The sequence below is a fragment of the Macaca thibetana genome, chromosome 3 (assembly GCF_024542745.1).
Source record: "Macaca thibetana thibetana isolate TM-01 chromosome 3, ASM2454274v1, whole genome shotgun sequence".
NCBI classification, from domain to species: domain Eukaryota; kingdom Metazoa; phylum Chordata; class Mammalia; order Primates; family Cercopithecidae; genus Macaca; species Macaca thibetana.
The window spans coordinates 44,540,001-44,562,500 of record NC_065580.1 but is presented as its reverse complement, the minus strand read 5'-3'; the positions used below and the strand labels follow the sequence as shown (position 1 = coordinate 44,562,500).

The window sequence follows — 22,500 nt, the reverse complement described above, 5'->3', positions numbered from 1 at the left end:
ATCCAGTGGCCTACTGCAGGCTGTCCACGAAGACCTCAATGGTTCTCTGGATCACATTGACAGCAACGGAAACAGTAGTCCGGGCTGCTCGCCTCAGCCGCACATGTAAGTGTGGTTAACAGACTCTCTAAAGGGAAGAATCTATATTAATATGCTTCTTAAATTTAGTATTTTTTCTGAAGTTTTTACTGTTGTATCAGTTAAAAATACAAATTTAAGTGGAGTTAAATTATACCATGTTCATAATATGACAAAGTTGATCAAAATCAGTTTTAATACTTTTTTAGATTATCTCAAATACCCTATAATTATTGTTCCAGCAGTCCTCTACAGATTCTTAGTACTACTAACGTTCTCTTGGGCGTAAAGCAGTGTCTAAGATGAATCTACATCTTATGGGTCGTTATCACAGTTTGGTTTGTATGGTGCAATAAGAATATTCATGATGGAATAAGTTGTTATAATTTTTACTACTATTACAGGTCTCTAAACTATTTATGAACTGTAGTCAAGATATTGCCCATTTTTATAAACCGTAAAATGGAAAGTTTAACTGTTACCCACAGTTTACATAGAAGCTAGTAAAGTGTAACTTTTTGCCTGTCTTATAAATCAGTGTAATTATATATTCAACTTTAATTACTGGTGCGTCTGTATTGGCAAGGTTTATATGTTATATTTTATGCAAGACTATGATTCCTATTAATATTTAGCAGCTAACTATATCATTAATTACTCTAAAATCTTTCCCCTACCATCTTTTTAATGGAGCTGAGAGAGTAGAAGTATTAAAAATTGATGTATTGTGGATTTCAGAAATGTGTATGACACTTTAAAAAATGCCTGGCTTTGTTCAGTAGTGTCAAGCATATTAGTGTCTTGTTTACTAAAATGTATTGACCCTGGTAGAACTGAGAATTCAGAGGAAAAAAAATTTGAATCTGAATAATGAAGGGTGTGCACCATTTAGCTGTCAGGTTGAGTTGCAACTTATGTCTGTACTTCCTAGAATTAAACGTCACATACTTCTAATTACAAGTTACTGAGGTTAGATTAGTCCTTTCTCTCATTTTTATATTGTCTTCCTTTATTTTTCCATTCAATATCTAGTAAAAGGTCTGAAAGAGAAATATGCTCTTTATATGTACCCATTTTCACTTGACCTTTCACAGGGTATTATATTTGTTGTCTTTTTAAACATTTTATTCTGTTTGACATATTAATGTCTTTAAGATCATATGCCTAATTGCTTTATAGCACTTTTACTCTATCACCTTTGCAAAAAACACACTGTGAACATTAATGTGTTTTATCAGGTTCCAAACCATTACTTCTTCAAAATGGAAAAATTTGTCTTTTGGAAGTGTCTTTAGATGTATTAAATAATACAAAAGAAGTAATAAAACTCGAAGTAGAAAGAACATGAATATATGCTCTTGAGAGTAGCAGTACTCTAAAACAAGGAAAGTGAGCAATCAGACAAAAGTTTTTATATCCCCGCTTTATCCTATCAGCCATGCAGTGGGTAGCTTGCGGCCTTTTACTTTCAGCAGTTCTCCTGAGTATGCTAATGCTCACTCCCTGTATAAAATGCTAAAACAATAAAACTTTAAAGAGCAAACAAGAGTTAGATCCTGTTTTCCGCTTTAAAAAAAAAGACCTATTTCAGAGAAATAAAAGACGTTCCTAATAAAAGTGTTTAAGCTGTTGGTGCAACTCCCTGTGCTCATAGGCAGTATATAGTGGTTGTTATAAACTACCTATAGAGGATATGTAAAGACTTATTTTTTAAATGTAATCGTGTGGTGCTAAAAATATTAAAGTAAAAAAATGATTAATGAAATAGTTTATTAAACATTATATTTTAGAACCTGAAATAGTAATTGGGCCAAATTGTAGCACTGTTAGATGGGTTTTGTTTTTCATTTGGCAATTGCTACTTCAGACTTTTCATTTTATTATTAAAGTTAATGAAATATTTCAGAGAAATATTAGTATGTATTAGATAACATCTAAAAATTATACATATAATGTCCAGTATATTGCTGCTACGTCTTTATAAAGTTAAAATGTTCATAGTTAATATATAACACATTTTATGCTTATATGAATTAGTGCATGTGAAAAATACTTATGGTTTATTTTCCATAGATAAAAGGAAAATTTGTCTTGGCTTGTTGAAAATAGATTTCAGAAAAAATAAAAATTAAAAGGAGTGTAAATTTTCCCTTTTTCTAAATTGTATCAATTATAATCAAAATTTTAATTATCTTGCAAAATATTGAGTCAATATTCATTCTTAAATCTGTCTCCGCTGCTGTCATTAGCTTTTGCATAACAGATGTCAAATATTTATGGAATATTTCAGTATTCTCTATCTTCACCTTTATAAAGTTTTAAGATGCTTGTACTTAAACCATGTTATGTATTTTATTAGGCAAAGGTAGAAATATTGATCTAATTCTCTCAATCAAAATTTGGTTGTATATAATTGAATGCATTTCAAAATACTTTGGAAATTAAACAGAAGTGAAGTAATTTTTATAAGACATTTACATAGCATAGTTATATCTCCTGAAATGAAGTCACGTTACTTGTTGTTTTAGAGGGGGGCAGTTATGCTGATGCAATTGTAAACAAGAGGAAGTAGGGCCTAGTGGTATCAGAGCATAGGTTGTAATGCCAGATTTTCAGGGTTCCAATTCCAGATTCAATAGTTAATAGCCAAGTGGGATTGAGCAAGTTACTTAACATTTCTTTCCTCAGCTTTCTCAGCTGAAAATGAGGTAAGTAATAATATAATGCTTCTTACTTCATAAGATTCTTGCAAATGAAATGAGTGCCTGGAACATAATAATTGCTCCTTGTGTCTCCCATAGTGCTGTGTAAATAGGTAGCAATTTATATTACTTCTTGTAATACCTCACTGTTACTAAAAATGAGTCTATAAACAATATGAAAATATTTTTGTAGTTTGCATTTTAATACTTGTTTCAAGGCACTCTGTAAGTTTGTGGTTAGTTTCATTGACAATCCATTTTCTTCTCCTTCATTCTCCTCTTATAATTCATAAAGTAAGCAGATCCATAAAACTGAAACAACGTGAGACCAGGCACAGTGGCTTATGCCAGTAATCCCAGCATTTTGGGAGGGCAGGGTGGGAGGATTGCTTGAGGCCAGGAGTTCAAGACCAGACTGGACAACATAGTGAGACCCTGTATCTACAAAAATAATTTGAAAAATTAGTTGGGTGTGGTGTGTGCCTATATATAGTCGTAGCTACTCAGGAGGCTCAGTCAGGAGGATAGCTTGAGCCTAGGGAGTTCGAGGTTACAGTGAGCTCTGATCATGCCATGGAACTCCAGCCTGCACCACAGAGTGAGACTCTATCTGTCTCTAAAAATAAAAAGTGAAACAATATGACACAAGGACTTATTATAGGTAGCACATTACTGAATCAGTGGGATAAAGGATTCTTGAGATAAGAAAATGTTATCTGAAGTTTTAGGCAATGAACAACCCAAATAGAACAACACCAACCCAGAATCAGGGACTTATCATGTGTATCTTGAAAACATTGAGTATTAGTTTTGACAGGAATTTAGAATACATAAGGGAATATAGAATTTAGAATATAGGAAGTGGGACCAGACTGCTGAGTAACTTAAATATCAAGCTATGGTGTTTGTTTCAGTCAATATACAGCTTGTTACTGTTATCAGCTTGAGTTTGACATGATCAGAGCTATACATTAGGAAGGGTAATCTAAAAGTGTACTGAATGAACCATGACTTAATGAAACTCATGTATAGGAGGATATTCTGAAATTGGGAGAGACTGGAAGCAGAAAATTAATTCTGGCAGTATGTAATATCTAACGCAAGTACAAGACTAGGAGTGGAGAGCAAAGAATCCATATAAGAAGTGCTGTGAAAAGAAATACCAGAACAAGACAACCCATTGAATGCTAGGGACAAAGAGGAAAATTGGGAAAATTCATAGCCACTTTTTATAAAAGTCTGCAAAAAGAAATAGAGGACCCAAGAAGCAGGTTCAAAAGGGAAGATGAAGAATTCAGCATTTTACTTGAGGAATCTAAGAACCTAAATATCATTAGATTCAGGAGAAAACACTGGTGCTTTTTTTGATTAGTCTTTTAATTCAATTCCATTATAGTAAAATTCTACATAGTAGAATATGAGTATATACCTGAGGTTGGTGGAGATGATGTTTTTTGAAGCATTAGAAGAGTGAAATAGATATGGTCTGGTGCTTCTTACAAATTGTGGAGAACAAGAGATGCCAAATTATCATTTATATGCCATACTCCATATTTTAACCCTTTTCTTCCACTCCAGTTTTCGCTTTATTCAGTGTCCTGAATAAAGGCCTTTTTCCAAATTAATGCATTTATTTCCCTCACACTATTTGAATTTCTGCCCTTTCCCTTTTCTGGTTCCCCTCTACTCTCTTACCTAAATTCTACCTTTCCTTACAGGACTAGTCCTATTTTTTCCCAAGAGGCTTTCCCAAGGAATTTTACCGTCAGGACCATGCACTCTGCTCCACACTTCTAAAGAACTTGCTTCTTATACCACTATTTTGGACTGATACTTTGTGTACATGTGTGAGTGTGTGTGCACATACACGTGCATGTGTGTTTATGCATACATCTGTGTTCACTTTGCAGATATCCCTACCTTAATGACAAGTCCCTTAAGGACAGAGACTATGTTTTAGACAAATTATAGTATAAGAAACCCCTAGCACATTCTACTATCTCAAGTAAGCATTCAGTAAAAGTATGATACTGATTATGAGGAATCAAATTGGAGATTACAGTTACTTAGAAATGGTTTGACCTCACACAGTAATACTTACAGAAGTATAAAATCCAGGGTTCTCCTAGAATCTTGAAGAAGGGAGAACAAAAGAGATTTTAGGAAGAACAGATGAGTAAATACAATGTTCATTTTTATGTGGGAGCTAAGAAATTTTTCTAAATATTGGTAGAGTATACTTTTTAAGTTTTATTTTTAGTTGTAATTATTTAATTAATATGTATTTTATAACCATTTCAATTTATGTGAGTAAAAAGTGGCTTTCCACTTGGAGTAGAATGAGGCCCCTTCACCTCATTCATGATTATCATCCCGGACCTTGTGAAATTTTATTTACATTGTTGAAAGCAGATTGAAAACAATGATCAAAATTTGTGCAATATAAATCAGCTGATGTTTAAGGGGAGTTCAGCAAAAAGTAAGAAAAGTTAAAGCCAGGTGAAATTGTATAGATTCTACATAATAACTTTTTGAATCTTCTTTGACTGTTTTGACTCAACTACTTGTTGATTCAAAGTAAGTACTTGAATTTAAAACATATTTATTTTCTGTTGCTGTTCACAGAGTCCTAGAACCATCCGTGGTGTGAATGAAGGAAAACAATGCTTTAAGTGTCTGAGCTGAGTATCATTACAATTTATAATATTGTTCCCTTATGCACCTGAATGCCAATATTCCCTTTTTCAGAGTTATATAGAATATGAATTAAAAATGACTAGCTTCCTATTTTATACAGACATTTACCTCTAAAAATGTTTGAAAAGTTAGGATTGATGCTGTGTTTAAGCTGAAATAACTTGAACTTACTGTCTTCTCAAATGACATGAGAAGAAAACATGTAGACTAGACCTGGAAGATGAACGCATACTGATACAATCAATCCATTTCCTGTCTCCTTCCCAACCTGAGGCAAGAAGTGGAATTTAATGATGTACCTACCATGTTTAGTTCTACTCAGTTGTTTCTTTTTTGTATTAAGTAGTTGTTTCTCCTCATTCTCAATAAGTTGGTTCAGATTTACTGTTTTTCCTCATACAAAATGTTAAATGAGATTTCCGTTTTTATATTTTCAAATGTTGTGTCTAGAGATCAAAATAAATGTTCTTCCCTAGCTGGTTTTATATTGAGGGCTTTACTCACAAAGCCTCCCATTGTCATGCCATTCCCCTTTCTGATTATTAGAGTCTCCTACTGTTGAGTTTTCAGATCCTTTCTTATATGTCATTCCTGACTCCTCTTAGCCTCTATGTCATTTCAAAGTTTTGCTTGCTAAATATTCTATATTCGTTGTAGGTGATTATTATTTTCTCCTGTTAGTGAAGCAAATATTTGAAGCTTGAGAGTTAAAAATCTTTTATATAGAATGTTAATATGTTGGATATAAGATAAGAAAATTAATTTGTTGTGTCCTTAGAAGGCAAACCCTTAGGATAAGAAAATAAAAGGCTGAGGTGTTATATAAAAGGAGTAATGTAGTATTATTTCAGAATTGCAATAGAGATCACAAGATTTTTTTTTAATTTGCATGTCAAATACTTATTCAACATGCTCCAGAACTTTGTGTACGTCACATACCCCAGTCATCTTTACAACATCCTCTTCTTCATAACCTCAGTTGTTAAGTCATTTCAGTATTATACTTTGGCCTCTCCTGTTGATAATATTTTGCCCCATAGATAGCTAAAAGGGGCTCCTAGACCCCCACTGGATTAAACAGTATTGAAAATCTAAACTGTGAATTGTCACAAAACATAATGAAAATATAAGTATATAATATTACATTTCTTCCTTCTATTCTCTTTGGTTGCCTTAAAATTTAAATTGCTATTTGTAGGCACATGTAGAATTTGCAGATCCTACCTCTTTGGTTGCTGATATTTTATATAAAATCCCTACAGATCTTAGATCTCTCTGTGGACAAAAGCATTTGAAATTGGAGTGGCTCTGTATTTCAGAGGAAAGCAGTTGAAAGTGACTGACAACTTGAGCAAATGGAATGCTCTTTCTCATTGTTTTCATTCCTGTTAAGCCTGTACTATTTTTGCTGATGTTTTGGATCATTATGTTGCATTGCGAAACTCTAAACATGAAAGCTTTTTTTTTGCCTCACATATGTTTCCATGGATTTTTTAATTAACAATTTTTCAGTCAACTTTATTTTTTTTCTAACATTTCTGGTCCTCTTATAATTTTTGTCCTGATTTAATTCCATTTTCATTTAATCTCTAAACTTTTTGATTAACTTTGCTAGTTAGCTTTGAGATCTCTTTCCAAAGTGATTGTACAGAACTTATGATTATGCCAGCTCTTTATCATCTCATCTTTTTTTTTTAAGTGCTACAAGTGTGGATCAGTAGCTGCTGTTCTTTTTTACATTATTCCAGTCCCCATATGTGGCACTTACAACTCATTCCAGTTCCTCTTAATAAAAAGATCCTCCCAGAGATACAGTGCCTTCAGCTAAAAAGTGTTATATCCCCACCGTGCCAATTGTGGAAATTTGTGGGTTCCTATAGGGTTTTGAAGGATTTTTATAGAACTATACAGATGATATCTGACATCCGTGGTGTGAATTCCCACAATTTAGGCAAAGTGTGTCAGAAAACTTTTAGCTGACAGTATTGTAGCTTACTGCTTCTGTTTTATATCTAAAGAAGGTACTTTGTTAGAAGATACAACTTCATTTGCACTAACACTAGTTGAGCCTTAAAAATTTCCTTTCTGTAAGGGTCAAAGAATGATTACTGAATTGTTAAAGAAGGAATAATGCTTCAGTGTTAACTTTTTCCTACTTTTAGTACCAGGGGAAAAAAATGAAGATCTTATATACTGCTATGGTATTTTAATTTCAGCTTTCAACATAGAGCTTGGGAAGTGGATATATGTTGATAACCAGAGGCATTTAATGAATAAAGAGACTTACATAAAGCCAACTGTCATTTCAGAATATTCCTTTATGTGAAGGTAATTTACACGATAAGAAATTATGTCTTAATATATGTTAAAATTATGTGCATTTTGACTGCTCTGGCAGAATTTAAAATTTACCACTCACAGAAGTAACATGTTATACTTGAATATTTCAACACCAAGAAACACAGGGTTACTACATTCCATAGGCAGTTTCTATCATTAGAATAGCATTAAATAATTTATATAAGCAACAGATGATCAAATCATTTCACATAACTACTGAAAACTAACATTCTTCAGTTTGTTCAACATTATCTTCATTTTGAAGACAAAATGGAGTAAAATCAGCAAGACACTTACAAGGTAGGAGGCCAAGTCATCACTGATCACACAATGTTATCTTACTATAAAAAAATTATATTTGCAACATTAATCTGAGGTTCCTTTTGTTAATTAGCAAGTCAGAGAAAAGACATGGTGCACTAGATTTAGAATAAAAAGTACATATTGTTGGCCAGGTGCAGTGGCTCCTGCCTGTAATCCCAGCACTTTGGGAGGCCAAGGCGGGCAGATCACCTGAGGTCAGGAGTTCAAGACCAGCCTGGCCAACATGGCAAAACCCCGTCTCTACTAAAAATACAAAAATTAGTTGGGCACAGTGGTGGGGGCCTATAATCCCAGTTACTCAGGAGGCTGAGGCAGGAGAATCCTTGAACCCAGGAGGCAGAGGTTGCAGTGAGCTGAGATCATGCCACTGCACTGCAGCCAAGGTGACAGAGTGAGACTCCATCTCAAAAAAAAAAAAAAAGTACATATTGTTTTTACTCCTTAGTCCATCTCATCTTTAGAACTAACAGTATATAACTAAGAAAAACTCAGGAGAAAACCGGAGTTTGAGTTAGTCCTGTGATTTAATTTGAGTGAAGGAATAGTTTCAGCAAAGCAGTGAGTCTCAGAAATTAGGCAGACCTAGTGACATGGGCAATATGTAGTCAAGGTGGAAAGTAGCCTCTGTAAAGCTATTCCAAGAGACAACTTCACCAGGAGCCAGCAACGGATGGGTAACAACTCCAATAGGGCGGTTTGGTAATAGGAAATAGATAACAGTCTATCCAAAAGAACTGCCAAAGCAGTAGGGCTCAACTACAGGACTTTGAGGTCAAGATCTTCAAGGAGCCAGAATACAAGTTAACAAATGTAATTACAGAGAAACTGGAACATACACCCCATATACTCATGTTACCTATCTGATTTTTGACCGAAACTTGATCCAACAAATAAGGCAATAATACAATTTTTGGATTAATGATTCAAAGGAGAATTGGAGCACAGCAGCAAGACTGACTTAATGGCAAAGTGTCAAGATGTGATTTAGACTTTATTTGTCTGGCCAACAGATTAGAAATATAAGGGTCCTTAGATCCACAGCTGAATGTTTATTGACAGTTTTCATTTATGAGACACAAACTGGAACGGTACCAATTGTATCTCAGTGACCGACTAATTTGTTTGTGAGATTGAGCAGAATATATTTGTACTTATCAATGATGAAAGTAATTACATCTATATTTTCATTTTATTACAGCTGTTTTGGTCACAACTATCACTTTTATAAAGTCAAATAGAGTGATAAATCCTAAAGAATTTCATGGTGTTTTTTAAAAATTGACTATACAGCAAAGCTATCTGAAATCATTTGGGAGTGAACCTAAATCATGTAAAATTTAGTTCCTTTAAACAATATTGCATAAATTTAAATACATTTCAATATAATGTTGAAGGTAAGAGCAGGAAATTTTAGAGAAATGTCAACATACATATATATGTGTGCAGTTTATAAAATTATGTTTCACTGAACTTTACCCACCTTTTTGTTGTTTCTTTGGACTGATCCTAGACTCTTTTTTTTTTTTTTTTTTTTTTTTTTTGAGATGGAGTTTCACCCTTGTTAGCCAGGCTGGAGTGCATTGGCGCTATCTCAGCTCAATGCAACCCCTGCCTCACAGGTTCGAGCAATTGTCCTGTCTGGGACTACAGGCACCTGCCACTACACCCAGCTAATTTTTTTGTATTTTTAGTAGAGAGGGGGTTTCACCATGTTGACCAGGCGGGTCTCAAACTCCTGACCTCAGGTGATCCACCCGCCTCGACCTCCCAAAGTGCTGGGATTAAGGGTGTGAGCCACCACACCTGGCCGGACTGATACTGACTTTTAATGGAACTTTATAACTCCACTGTGGAATCAGATCTCTTGAGTTGTAAGATGTAATTATAAACTGTCATCATTAAGAATGGAAATACATCTTAGAAGAGAAACTTTCATCACAATTATCTGAGAATAATATTCCTTTGCCATCAATGCTAAATGGCTGCAGTTTTTAGAAAATAGGCTAAAGGAAGATAACATTTTTATCCTGGCTCATGATAAAAATTAAAATTTATTTTGATGTTTATCATTAGCCAGGGAGAAAAGGTGTGGGAAATTTAGTAGGGCATTTTCTACTTATATCCTGGATAGAGGAAACTACACAGTTATATATGGAATGTAGAATCATTTGTTCACTCCAGTTTTTGAATCCCCTTTTCATAATTGCACATTTCTGTAAGAAGGAATATTTTCATTTTCATCAAGAGATAAGGAGGAGGATTCTTTGTGTAGAACTGAAGTGATAGCCTGAGTACTGTCCTACTGGCAGCTACTACATGCAAACTCATTCAAATAAAAACAAAGATCAATTCATTTAACACTAGAATTTTTATGTCAAATGTTACTTTAATTTACCAAAGAGAAAATCTTGAAAGATAAGAAATTGGAATAAAGAACTACATAAGTAATAACTCTGTTGTATAATTTCTTAGCTGATAAAAGTTAAGAACATCTTTTTTCATTTCTAGTAGTTTTAATTGGACATCTTTCTTATTCAGTCCTAAATAAGAGAGCTAAATACTTTTCTAAAATATACTTAAATTTAGAATGTAAAATGTAAATTTTTGTGGAGAAAGCCTGGTTTATCCTTTCCAAAGAATAAAATCTTAAGTAGAACGAAATAAACAATTTATGTATGACTGTATAATTAATTACTAACACTGAATTATATTATTCTTAGATCAGCTCTCATTTTTAAAACTATTAATATGATTTCTGTTAAAAGTGAACTTTTCTACTTAAAACTTTAATGGCACTTATATTATTAGTTTTTTTCTGTGATATGTTAAATAAACTAAAACATTTCCCAAGTGGTAAAACAAAATATACCCTAAAAGTTACATAGATTTAAGAAATGAACTGTGTATCATTTCAACCTGACTTCACACAAATGGAGATAAGTAAACTTGTCATCTTCATGAATCTACCATCAAATTCCAAAAATAATTATATACTTTCCTTTATATATGCTAGAAAGAAATGAGTAAAATTGAATTTCCATAATTTCCATTTTTATATAAGCTTCCTAAATGAGCATCAGTGATTTACCAGTTTTCCTGTGAAACTTTGTCTTTGAAAGAAAAATTACTTTTTTTTGTATCTTCTGTTTGACATGATTATATTTTCCAATGTATTAGTCAATACAAGTTAGCTACTCAAAAGTAACAAACGAAAACAAAAGTTAAGCTCAGGAAATGAAATCTGTCTTAAATAGTCCTGTGCTTATATTTGGAATGCATTTCACATCTTGAAAACAGCAATGCTATAGAGTAAGCATGAGGGTTTTTGCCATTGGCAAATTGGAACTAATTTGAGTGAAAATTTATTCAATCACGTATGAAATTGATAAAGTGCTAATCGTGAATTTTATTTTGAATGCTTAGATACAAAGAGTTATCATCATTAATTCAATCATCTTGTGCCAAGTACTGAAGATTGTAGATTGTTAAAAGAAAATCTCGTCTTTTTACAGCATTTTTTTAATGTAGAAGGTTTTTGATGCTATTTTGAGTAGTAGTCAAAATCTGTGCATATCAATGGAGAACATGTGACTGTAGCAATGCTCAGTCTATTTTGATATTTTTAAATGTCATTAATTAACAGTTAGGACATAACTATATAAGAGGCAAAGAAGAATTCATAGGATTATAAACATTTTGTTTGTTTATTTATTTATTTATTTATTTATTATTTATTATTTTTTTTTTTGAGACGGAGTCCCGCTCTGTCTCCCAGGCTGGAGTGCGGTGGCGCAATCTCGACTCACTGCAAGCTCCGCCTCCCGGGTTCAGGTGATTATCTTGCCTCAGCCTCCTGAGTAGCTGGGACTGCAGGCACGCACCACTAGGCCCGGCTAATTTTTTTTTATATTTTTAGTAGAGACAGGGTTTCTCCATGTTGGCCAGTCTGGTCTTGAACTCCTGACCTCAGGTGATCCACCGCCTTGACCTCCCAAAATGCTGGGATTACAGGCGTAAGCCACTGCAGCCAGCCTAAAACATTTTCAACTGGAGCTAATTAATGTATTCCATGTAAGTTAAAGGTATCCAAATTAAATTAAGTAGAAGTTAGGATCAGGACACTTTAAAATGAAGGATTTGAACAAGTCTATATTAAGTGGGTAATAGATGCATGGTTCAAGGCCTACACACATTTCGGTATATTTAATATGTTTCTCAAATACTATATGTGTAAGTTCATTTGACAGGATAAAGTTTGCTATATTGGATGAAATAAAATCAGGTTCCATAATAAAATTGAAGCATCAGAGCCCTAACACTGCTTCTGAGGACAGCTTTTTGAGTGTTCTCTGGGGAATAACATTTTTTAGAGTAGTGATCCATGATTACTATAGAAGTATGTTATAACCTTCAGGTGTGCTAGGAGGGAAAAGGCTAATCATATCTATAGGGTTTTTTAAAAGTTGTAATTTTTTGTAAAAAGTTGGTTATTACTTTTAAAAGGTATGCTATTTGAATGTATTGGATATTTTCTCCAATAACTAGAATTATAAGAAGAAAAGGTGTAAGGGAACTGCCTGCAATTAGTAAACCACATAAAAACAATTTTAATGTAGTCTAAAATTTAGTCTTGCTTTATAGATGTTTGATAAAATTAACATCACGTTGCTGGAAATTTCCCATATTGTAGATATGAGTCATAAATTTTAAGTTTTTATTCACAGCATTTGTTGACATTTGTCATAAATGAGGTCAGGAGATTGAGATCATCCTGGCCAACATGGTGAAATCCCATCTCTACTAAAAATACAAAAAATTAGCCGGGCATGGTGGTGCGCTCCTGTAGTCCCAGCTACTCAGGAGGCTGAGGCAGGAGAATTACTTGAACCCTGGAGGCGGAGGTTGCAGTGAGCCAAGATCATGCCAATGCACTCCAGCCTGGGTGACAGAGCTAGAATCCATCTCAAAAAAAAAAAAAAAAAAAAAAAAAAAAACAAACCTTAAGACTTAAAATCTTTATTGTTAACTTCATGGAATTAATAAACACTACCTTTCAAAGAAGACCTGATTGAATTTACATTGTTCCAGTGAGTCTCTCATAAGTGATGACAGTATGTAAATACTCTAATCATTAACATTTGGTAATACCTAAATAAGCAAAGGAGAGAAAACATACGATTCGATTATACTGTTTAACATCTATTGACTTAAATTTTGAACATCTCAGTTTAAGAGAACTTTATTCATAGTACTTTTTTATTCTAAAGAAAAATAGGAACAGTTTATAGCACCTTTGACTTAGTCTTGAGTAAGAAGAAAATGAATAAAATTGACGTTCCTCTAGGGAATGTATTGTGTGACCACAATCTAAAAGGATAAACTTTCCCTTTATAATTCGTTTGCCTTAGGGTATAGGCAAACATTAACATTACTTCTGCCTTTCATTAGTGCCTTAGGTACTTGTAAATTTCACAACAAAAGCAACAAATATTTTTAGGCAACAAATTTGTTTATCAATATATCAGTGTATTTAGTCCTCTGTGTTTCTGGAATATGCCATTAATGAGGGTGGCTGTAAAACGGTGAGATTTAACTAATCAACTGCTACTTTGCAGTGTTTTCAAGTAGAGACTTGCGAAGTTGAATGACCCACAGATGAGTTTCATTCATTTAAATTGGATTAACATTTATTGAACACCCATTGTGTGCATCATACTCTGCTAGAAACTGTGGCAGATGATCAGTCTCTGCAGAGGTAAAACTCTAATAGAAGGATAAGTACATAGGTAGTGCTAGAGACCAAGTGAAAGAATGAACGGGGTTGCAAACAAATTGTGAAGTCAACGATGTAAGCATGCACATGCACACAGGGAATCAGAAGAGACTTTATGAAGGATGTAACTTTAAGTTAGGCTTAACATTAAGTCAATTTTTAGTTTGAACTTTATGAAATCATTCATATTTGACTGTTCTTTTTTTTTTTTTTTTGGCCTAAAAAATAGCCATCTTAAATTTTTCAACCTAGTATTCAGCAGAGATAAGGAAAGACAGGATAGATGTAAAGGACATGAGGAGATGAGCAAAGATGACTAAAACATGGGTTTCATTCAGAGAACAATGACTCCTTTGCCCCAGGACGGGCAGCCTGCCTGGATGGGGATACCTGTAAGATGAGATTGCCCAGGAGTTTGAAAGCCATATCTTATAGCTCATTAATTTCCAAGTTGATGATATGGTAGGGACATTGCTTAAAGTTTACCAGTTATTTGGAGATGCTTAGCAAGACCCTCAAGGGTATATGTTACCCACTTTCAAAAAGCCCTGCATGCTTTCTTTTATGCTGCTTCTCTCTGGAAATAGATGACTCTTTTTTTTTTTTCTTGAGAAACTAACAACACTTTATGCCCTTCCTTCAATATTCAGTTTTAAAATATATTTTTCCTTAAAATGCTATGAGAACACAGATGAAAAATTAAAAATAAATAAAATGTCCAGAGACCACACATCAATGTTGTGGCCATTGCTGTTACTACCACCTTAATCACAAAGAAGACTGGTGGAATTTTTTTTCAGAATCTTTTCATCTTCACTTTCTAATATCCAAACTTTCTGAGATTCACTTTCATTGTTCCTGGAGCAATTAAAATAACACATATAAAGATTCATAGAGGTTGCTTGAGAGTAATGAAAAGCTAAGATGTATTGATTTTTAACTTTCAGTATTTTTGACAGATTTAGGCTCTTCTATCTTCTCGGTAGAGCATAAAAAGAAATATTTCATGTACATTGTAAATTTATAGAGTCCAGTGATGTTATCTCAGCTCACTGCAACCTCCGCCTCCCAGGCTCAAGCAATTCACCTGCTTCAGCCTCCTATGTAGCTGGGATTATAGGCACCTGCCACTATGCCCAGCTAATTTTTGTATTTTTAGCAGAGATGGGGTTTCACCATGTTGACCAGGCTGGTCTTGAACTCCTGACCTCAAGTGATCCACGGCCTCCCAAAGTGCTGGGATTACAGGTGTGAACCACCGTGCCCGGCCTACATTGTAAATTTAAAAGTAGTAAATGCAAAACCATTTTACTTCACAACCTATAAATTCTTCACTTCTTTCCACCATTTCTAATCCTACCACCTTAGTGGTCTGACCATCATTAACTTATTACATTTTTTTAGTAAGTTCCCATTTGGAAACTCTACCTGCAGTGTCCTACACTAAGCCTACATTTTGCAAATTCATCTTTATGAAACTCTTCTACCTTTTCATTATCCTGCTCAAAAACCATTAATAACCTTTGAGCAGAGATTAAATTTAAACATCATGAAATGCAACTCCAAGGCCTTCTCATCGTCTGACCTCATTCTGCTATTCTAACACACACACACACACACACACACACACACACACACACACACAATCACCAGCCCTCCTTCCCCTATGCGTTCTCAGGGTCCCCATAACATGTCTACAATTCTCCATTTTCCCTATTTCTGCTTGGAATGTCCTCTCTCTCATTTCTGCATAATAAATTTTTTTACCTATTACAAAGCCTACCTGAAGCTACACCACTCTCCTTCATAGAGCATTCACTGATTGAATTGTCAGAATTTATCTCCCCTTTTATAATACTTATCTACTGTGGCATCGATCACATTCTGCCTTGCATCAAAGTTACTCATATATATGTCTTACCTCCTCTATTAGACTGAAAACTTGATGATAACAGGAACCATTGTCCATGCAGCCCCTATCCCAGAGGTTTACACACAATGTCTATTGACTGGATTTTTTTTTTTCACTTCTAACAAGAAGTAACTTTTATTCTCCTAGAAGTACTTCAATTTCAGTTACTGACTTTGTACCTCTATCAGGGAATAATAACAGACTTTATATCTCTCCATCACTCAATACTTCTTTTTCTCCAGTTGTCTAAAGAAGTTCCAAATATGTTTCTAATCTCCCAAGTGTAAATTAGATTAAATTAGGAGCTGGCTATGCCTTTGTAAAATCAAGAAACGTAAATTGGAGTTTTATTGGAGTAAGGAAAAGGTTGTGTACTGAAAGGAACAGTTAACTTTGAAGTCTTCTATTTCATAGATAGAACAATTTTGAAAGCATTTGCAATGAATTCCTGGATTCTGGTTTGCAGAAATATTCATTATTTGCCAAATGGGTAATTTGCGTTAAAACCGAAGTTGATGTTACTTCAGTGCCCACTTAAAGGAATGTGATGTTTTATCAGGCTTAGAAAAACTACTACCAAAGTAGACATAAGTCCCTTCTATCTGTGACCTTCTATGCCAAAGGTTTGTACTCTTCAATCTGTAATAATTCAAGTACTTGGTATATTTTAGGTGCCCAGTAAATAAATGAATCACTGGAAAGACTATACCCCTTACACTCCTGCCTTAAGCTATGTTAGAAATTTACCAGGAGGCTGAGGCAGGAGAATCGCTTGAACCCGGGAAGGTGGAGGTTGCAGTGAGCCGAGATCGTGCCACTGCACCCCAGCCTGGGCAACAAGAGCGAGACTCTGTGTCAAAAATAAATAAATAAATAAATAAATAAATAAATAAATGAGTCTACTTATTTTTTAAGTTCTCATAAATGAGACAAAAAAGTTTTTTTCTTTGTTTTTGTTCCTGAGTTTAAAAAAAACTAAATCCTTTATGTTTCACATGTTAGCATCTGTTTTATTCCTGGAAACAACTAATTCTATTTGCTTAAAATAGTACCCACTTTACTTATTATTAAGGGTTCTAGCAAGAACTGAATTTTCTCTGTAAGATATCTAAAATTTTGAAGTTGAAGAAAGTAGTGCATAAATTTCACATCAGTTGGGGGAAAATGGCATAATGAATGTCTGAACCATCTAGAGGAGATCTTCAAATCCAGAAAGGAGATTTTATCACCAGGATAGTCAAGAATTTCTCTCTCATTTCCATCTGAACTTGTTCTTACTTTACTGTCTTTAATGAATTATATTAAGAATACATGTGTTTTAATGCTGTTAGAACATTGGCATTCTTCTTAGAGGCAGGTCAGTTTTCCAATTGTTAACTCCTGCTGTATCACTTAATTGCTACTTTTCTTAGGACACTTAGGGCTGGCAATCTTGTGAATTTGTTTTTTCTTATACTAGACTATAAGTTCTTTGATAGATATTAAAAGCCTCACTGTGCCTTATATATAGAAGATACTCAATAAATTTGTGTTAAATTAATGATTGGCAATAGATGACAATGTTAATATGTTATTGGCTTTTCCTGTCAAAGTGAGATTGATGCTCTTTACATCATTATAGATACAGGGGACTTGACTCAATCCACAGCATAAAGGAATTCCTGGAGGAAAATTTTGTTTTTTCCTGGAGGAAAATTGGGCTTATATATATTGCTACATCTCTTACATTTTCATTATTTAGTCATATTAAGTTAATCTATTTAAGGTTTTTCTAGCTATAGGTATATTATCGGAAATTCATAAGCCCCAACGTGCATAGCAAATGTGATGCAGGCCTGGATCAATGCATGTATGTTAATGATTTTAATGACAAGCTAATGATGAGGCCTGTGATGGATGACTGAGGAGAATAAATGTAGAAGCACTATATACAGAGCATTTCAATGATGGCTCCTCTACTTTGAAATTTACTTTCTTCTGTTGATCTGAATGTGATCTGAGAGATAACCTGGCTTAGTATTTTAGTGACCCAGAATTTGTTGGTAAATAATTTTTTGAAATAATTATAGCAATATGTTGTGTTATTTTGTTTTCTTTTATTGCCTTAAATATACTTTTAAGGGAATGTGACTAGTCATTAATAACTCTAATGCCTGGCATCTGACATGTGAGGCAGATATATCTGTTTCTTGACTTTTTTGATACAGTAATAAAAATCTCACTTTAGGAAGAGGTACTGAAATACTTTTAGAGCTAACGAAGCTCATACAATGTTTAAAAATTAATTTAAGTATTTATACCATACTTTCTTCCAAAAAAGATTATAAGGTTATTATATATTATGACCGTGTTCAGTGTTTATTGATCACTTATGATCCAGGCACTATTCCAGGTGTTTTACATATATGCAAAATAATTTAACCCTTACAACGAGTGTACAAGGTAGTCACTTTTTTCCTTGCTTTGTGGGTAAAGAAATGGCGATACAGAGAGGTTAAGTAGCTTTTCCAAGGTTGCATAGCTAGGAAGTAAAGGAGCTAGGCTTCAAACCCAAGTATTTTATCCTCAAAGCCCACTATATTCTTAACCACTTAATCACTGCTGCACGACTAAAGATTATAAATGAGGTGCCTAAACTATTCAGTATTACTTTATACCACACTTGGAAGTTAATCAAAATACTAAATCCATAAAATGTATCATGGTAAATTATATTCTTATAATTAAAAACCTGTAGATAATTCTACATGAGAAGAGGACTCATAATGAAGAGTTGGTGAGCACAGAAGAGAGTTTCCTTAAAGGGATTCTTGTGTTTTATTTGAATTGTCAGGGATGTTTCTATGTTGGAAAGAAGCATTTTTGTAGAAGAAAACCTAATTATCCTATGGTAGTGTAACACATGGCACCTTGAAGAATTTGGAAAAACGAACACTACAGAAATATCCACTTTTTCTTTTAGAAATAAATTAAATGGCTCTCATACCCTGTAATGGGGCAAAAAGAGAAAGAAATTGCTAATGGTCACAAGGAGAGACTAATTCTTTATTCATCCTGCAACTCACAAAAGGCATGTGGCTTCATTGTGTTCCATTTCTTTTGAATTGGCATATAACTTGACAAGTGAAAACATGGAGCACTTTGAGAACCAAAAATGAGAAACCTAATATAAATAGAGATAATTATAATAGAAAATTTATTTCTATTGAAAAGTATTCCACCAATTTATAGGCATAGGTACTGTAACTTTCAAGCAATTTTATTTTCTGGAATGTTGAAACTTCTCTTGCTACTTTTTATTTCTTTCTCTGATATTATATTGATGGCAAATAGATCTTTTTATAATTGAGCGTTAATAATTATTGACTTTAGTTTGCTTTATTTTAGGAAATTAGCAGCCTAACATTGTAGCCATTGGGGAAAATTTTATTTACAGCTTTCCCAGCTCTGATACCTTTTTCACTAATTCTGAATGGAAAATATTCCAAGAATACTTAATTTCAGAGAGATACCTTCTGTTTTCTAATTAGTGCAATGAAACTCTTAATGATTTCATGGCACGTAATTTATCCACTCAACAAGTATTTACTGGGTGCTATGTGTAATGTCTCCTAATCTGTGAAGTTCACAGTCTACTTGGCAAGATAAAGTGTAGCTAACAGTAGAAAGAGTTAAGTGACAGTGCATGTGATTAAAGCAATATGGGGTAGCAGAAATAACAAGGTTTCAAGAAACATTCTAGAGGCCAGCATTTGTGTTAGTCTCTGCTGTGCGTGTATTCAGACACTTAGACAGTCACTCCTTTACTCATCTGTAAAATGGGAAGTCAAATAACAATATCTTTACATTAGATACAGTTTTAGGATTCAAAGATTCTGTAGTTTTGAGCATCAGAATGACCAAAAAAATGCTTTGGAGGTTCAGAGTAGATCAATGAAATTTGGACAGGTCAAAGTCTTTAGGAAGTAGACACAGTGTGAGTTGATCTGATCCTTAAGTGGTAGACAGTATGTGTGTGAATAGGCAGAACAGAGTAGAAGGATGTTCCATGTATACACGGAGAGCTGAAAGGGGAAACACAGCCTGAGTCTCCATGAAAAGTGTCTTGGAGTAGGAACGGAGCACAGTGTTTATAGGATGATGTTTTGAGTCTGGAATGGAAGTTATTATTCAGAAATACTGTTGTACATAGGTAGGTGGAGGTCAGATCATAGTTTATTGAGAATGGCTGAAGGGTTTTGGTTTAATCCTGTTTCAACCCCATGTCTCAGTTCAGACATATTTTTATATAGGGCAGTGGCATAATGAAATAAATAAAGTTCTTGCATATTAAAATTTTCTGAGACTACAATAGAACATACCTGTTTAGTCGTTCTTTTTAAACATTTTTCTTTATGTGCATTTTTTAGAGACAAGGTCTTGCTATGTTGCCCAGGCTGGCATTCCTCCAACTTCTGCCTCCCAAGTAGCTGGAACTACAAACATGGCTTCTATGTGCTTGTTTCTAAATAATACATCCTACTTGTTATTCCTTTTTATCAAGAACTTAAGATTTTTCCACAAGGTTCTTTATTCAGATAAAACCCAATCCAGAAAGGTTAACCCAATTGGACCAGATGCATATGATATTGCAGTGCTTTCACTGAGGAAACAGTTGAAATGCAGCAGGGGATTCGGAAAGTGTCAGAGGAGGGGGACCTCGGAGGTCTTCTCAGTGTCCCGAGTATATTAAAAAACACTCCTGCACAAGAGCTCACATCTGTAGCTAAAACTATGGGATGCCCAAAATAATGCTTATTGACTTGAAGGCAGTCACCTAGACCACTGCTAGATATCTATGTACGTGTCTTGACAGTAACTCAATATCTATTTAGAAATACTCAGCTATTAAAGCCTGAAAGTTTTGAATATTCACAGGTCATTTGTGAGACCTAATTAGAAAAAAGTGCTATTATATTAACCTTAGGAGTTTATTCTAATTATTTCCAGTACTTAGAGGTTAGCATTCTCTAAAATGTTCTGAATCCAAGATTAAACCAGGAAAATCTAAAATTATAAATTCAACTTATAACTATTATTAAATCAAAATGTCATTTTTTATAAAAGTCATTAAATGAATATGAACTTTCACAAGTAATCTCATTAGAAGATTTCATTTGTATATTTTAGAGGGTACTTTGGGAATATTAACATTAGATTTAATAAATGTTTAAAATTCTGTACATGTCTACATGATACTGTAATACACTCGTTGGTTCATCTGTTATTTTACTCAAACTGTTGGCTAGTTCAATGAACCATTTATTCAAAGTAGTTGTTGAGTTCAATTGGTAGATTTTTTTTTAGTGAAAATAGTTGGATTAGTCTGTAAAATAACACTGATAAACATCTCTTATGAACACCACGTTTTCCTAATAGCACATTTCTAACTTGCAAATCGGCTATAGAATATTTTATTAGAACCAAATAGTTTATTTGTCACATAAAATAGTATCTACAAACTAGTCATATGCATACATTAGAGTCCTATTTTTTTATTTATGAGTAATTCTTTATTACATAGTATTATTTATTTGGGGGCCTATGGTTTTATTTTATAATCTGTCATACAGGATAACAAATAGTACCTTGGAGACTTAAAACTACAATAGTTTTCCTTATATAAATTATATAGTGCTTTGGATTTAGCATGAAACATAAGCATAATAACTTCAGTTTCATTAACTATCAATGACAAACTCTTCTTGGCTTTTTATTTGCATTGGCTACAATATAATTTCATGATTTACCCCACAGTGTGCAATAATGGCCTTATAATGGCCACTTCCAATAGTCTCTAACCTATCCCTAGGGAGTAATCTGTACTGAGAATTAAGAGATTAAAGCTGATAGTAGCTTGATACAGTAGAAACATTTGAGAAATTTCAGTGTTCTTTGCCCATGCATGCAAAATGTTAGAACAGTTCCAGAAATTGTCACCCCAGAATTGGCTTTTCTGATCGTCTTTAAAGTACTTTTCTTATATCTGTGATACTCATCTAATAACAGTTACGACGTTCTAGAATCTCATTTACAACTATTCACTTTTAAAGGAAATAATACAATGTCTAGGGAAAAGATGAGCTGCTAACGCAGCTCCACCCTTCAAAAAAAGTTGTCATAAGATGAACTATGAACTTAATAAGGATGATCCAGGAATATCAAGAGGAAAACAGTTTTTTTTTTTAAAGCCTAAATATGAACCATCTTCACCATATAACACTAGTGACAAAATAAACTGATCAGAATTTTATTAAACTTTTTGTTCCATCTAAATATACTTTCATATATGTAGTGCCATTTCTAATCAAACAGTTTTCAAATAATAAGTTTTTTGTTATACTACTATAGTCTGTGCAATACTTGAAATTATAATACTTAAGTCTTTTTTTTTTCCCGAGACAGAGTCTTACTCTGTCGCCCAAGCTGGAGTGCAGTGGTGCTATTTCACCTCACTGCAACCTTCCACTCCTGAGTTCAAGTGACTTTTCCCACCTCAGCCTCCCGAGTAGCTGGAATTACAGGTGCGTGTCACCATGTAATTTTTGTATTTTTAGTAGAAACAGGGTTTCATCATGTTGGCCAGACTGGTCTTGAACCCCTGACCTCAAGTGATCTGCCCATCTTGGCCTCCC

At 33.9% G+C, this 22,500-nt stretch overlaps 1 protein-coding gene across 6 annotated transcripts in view; it reads left to right on the top strand.

The window, feature by feature from the left end:
• The window catches only part of FOXP2 (forkhead box P2), a 595,047-nt gene that overhangs the window by 565,238 nt on the left and 7,309 nt on the right, over positions 1–22,500 (top strand). For all 6 annotated transcript variants that reach the window (XM_050782631.1, XM_050782632.1, XM_050782633.1 and 3 more), the window contains one exon: positions 1–105. This exon is cut by the window's left edge and continues 59 nt beyond it. In XM_050782631.1, coding sequence (XP_050638588.1) covers positions 1–105 — 105 coding nt within the window. The remainder of the gene's footprint in view (positions 106–22,500) is intronic.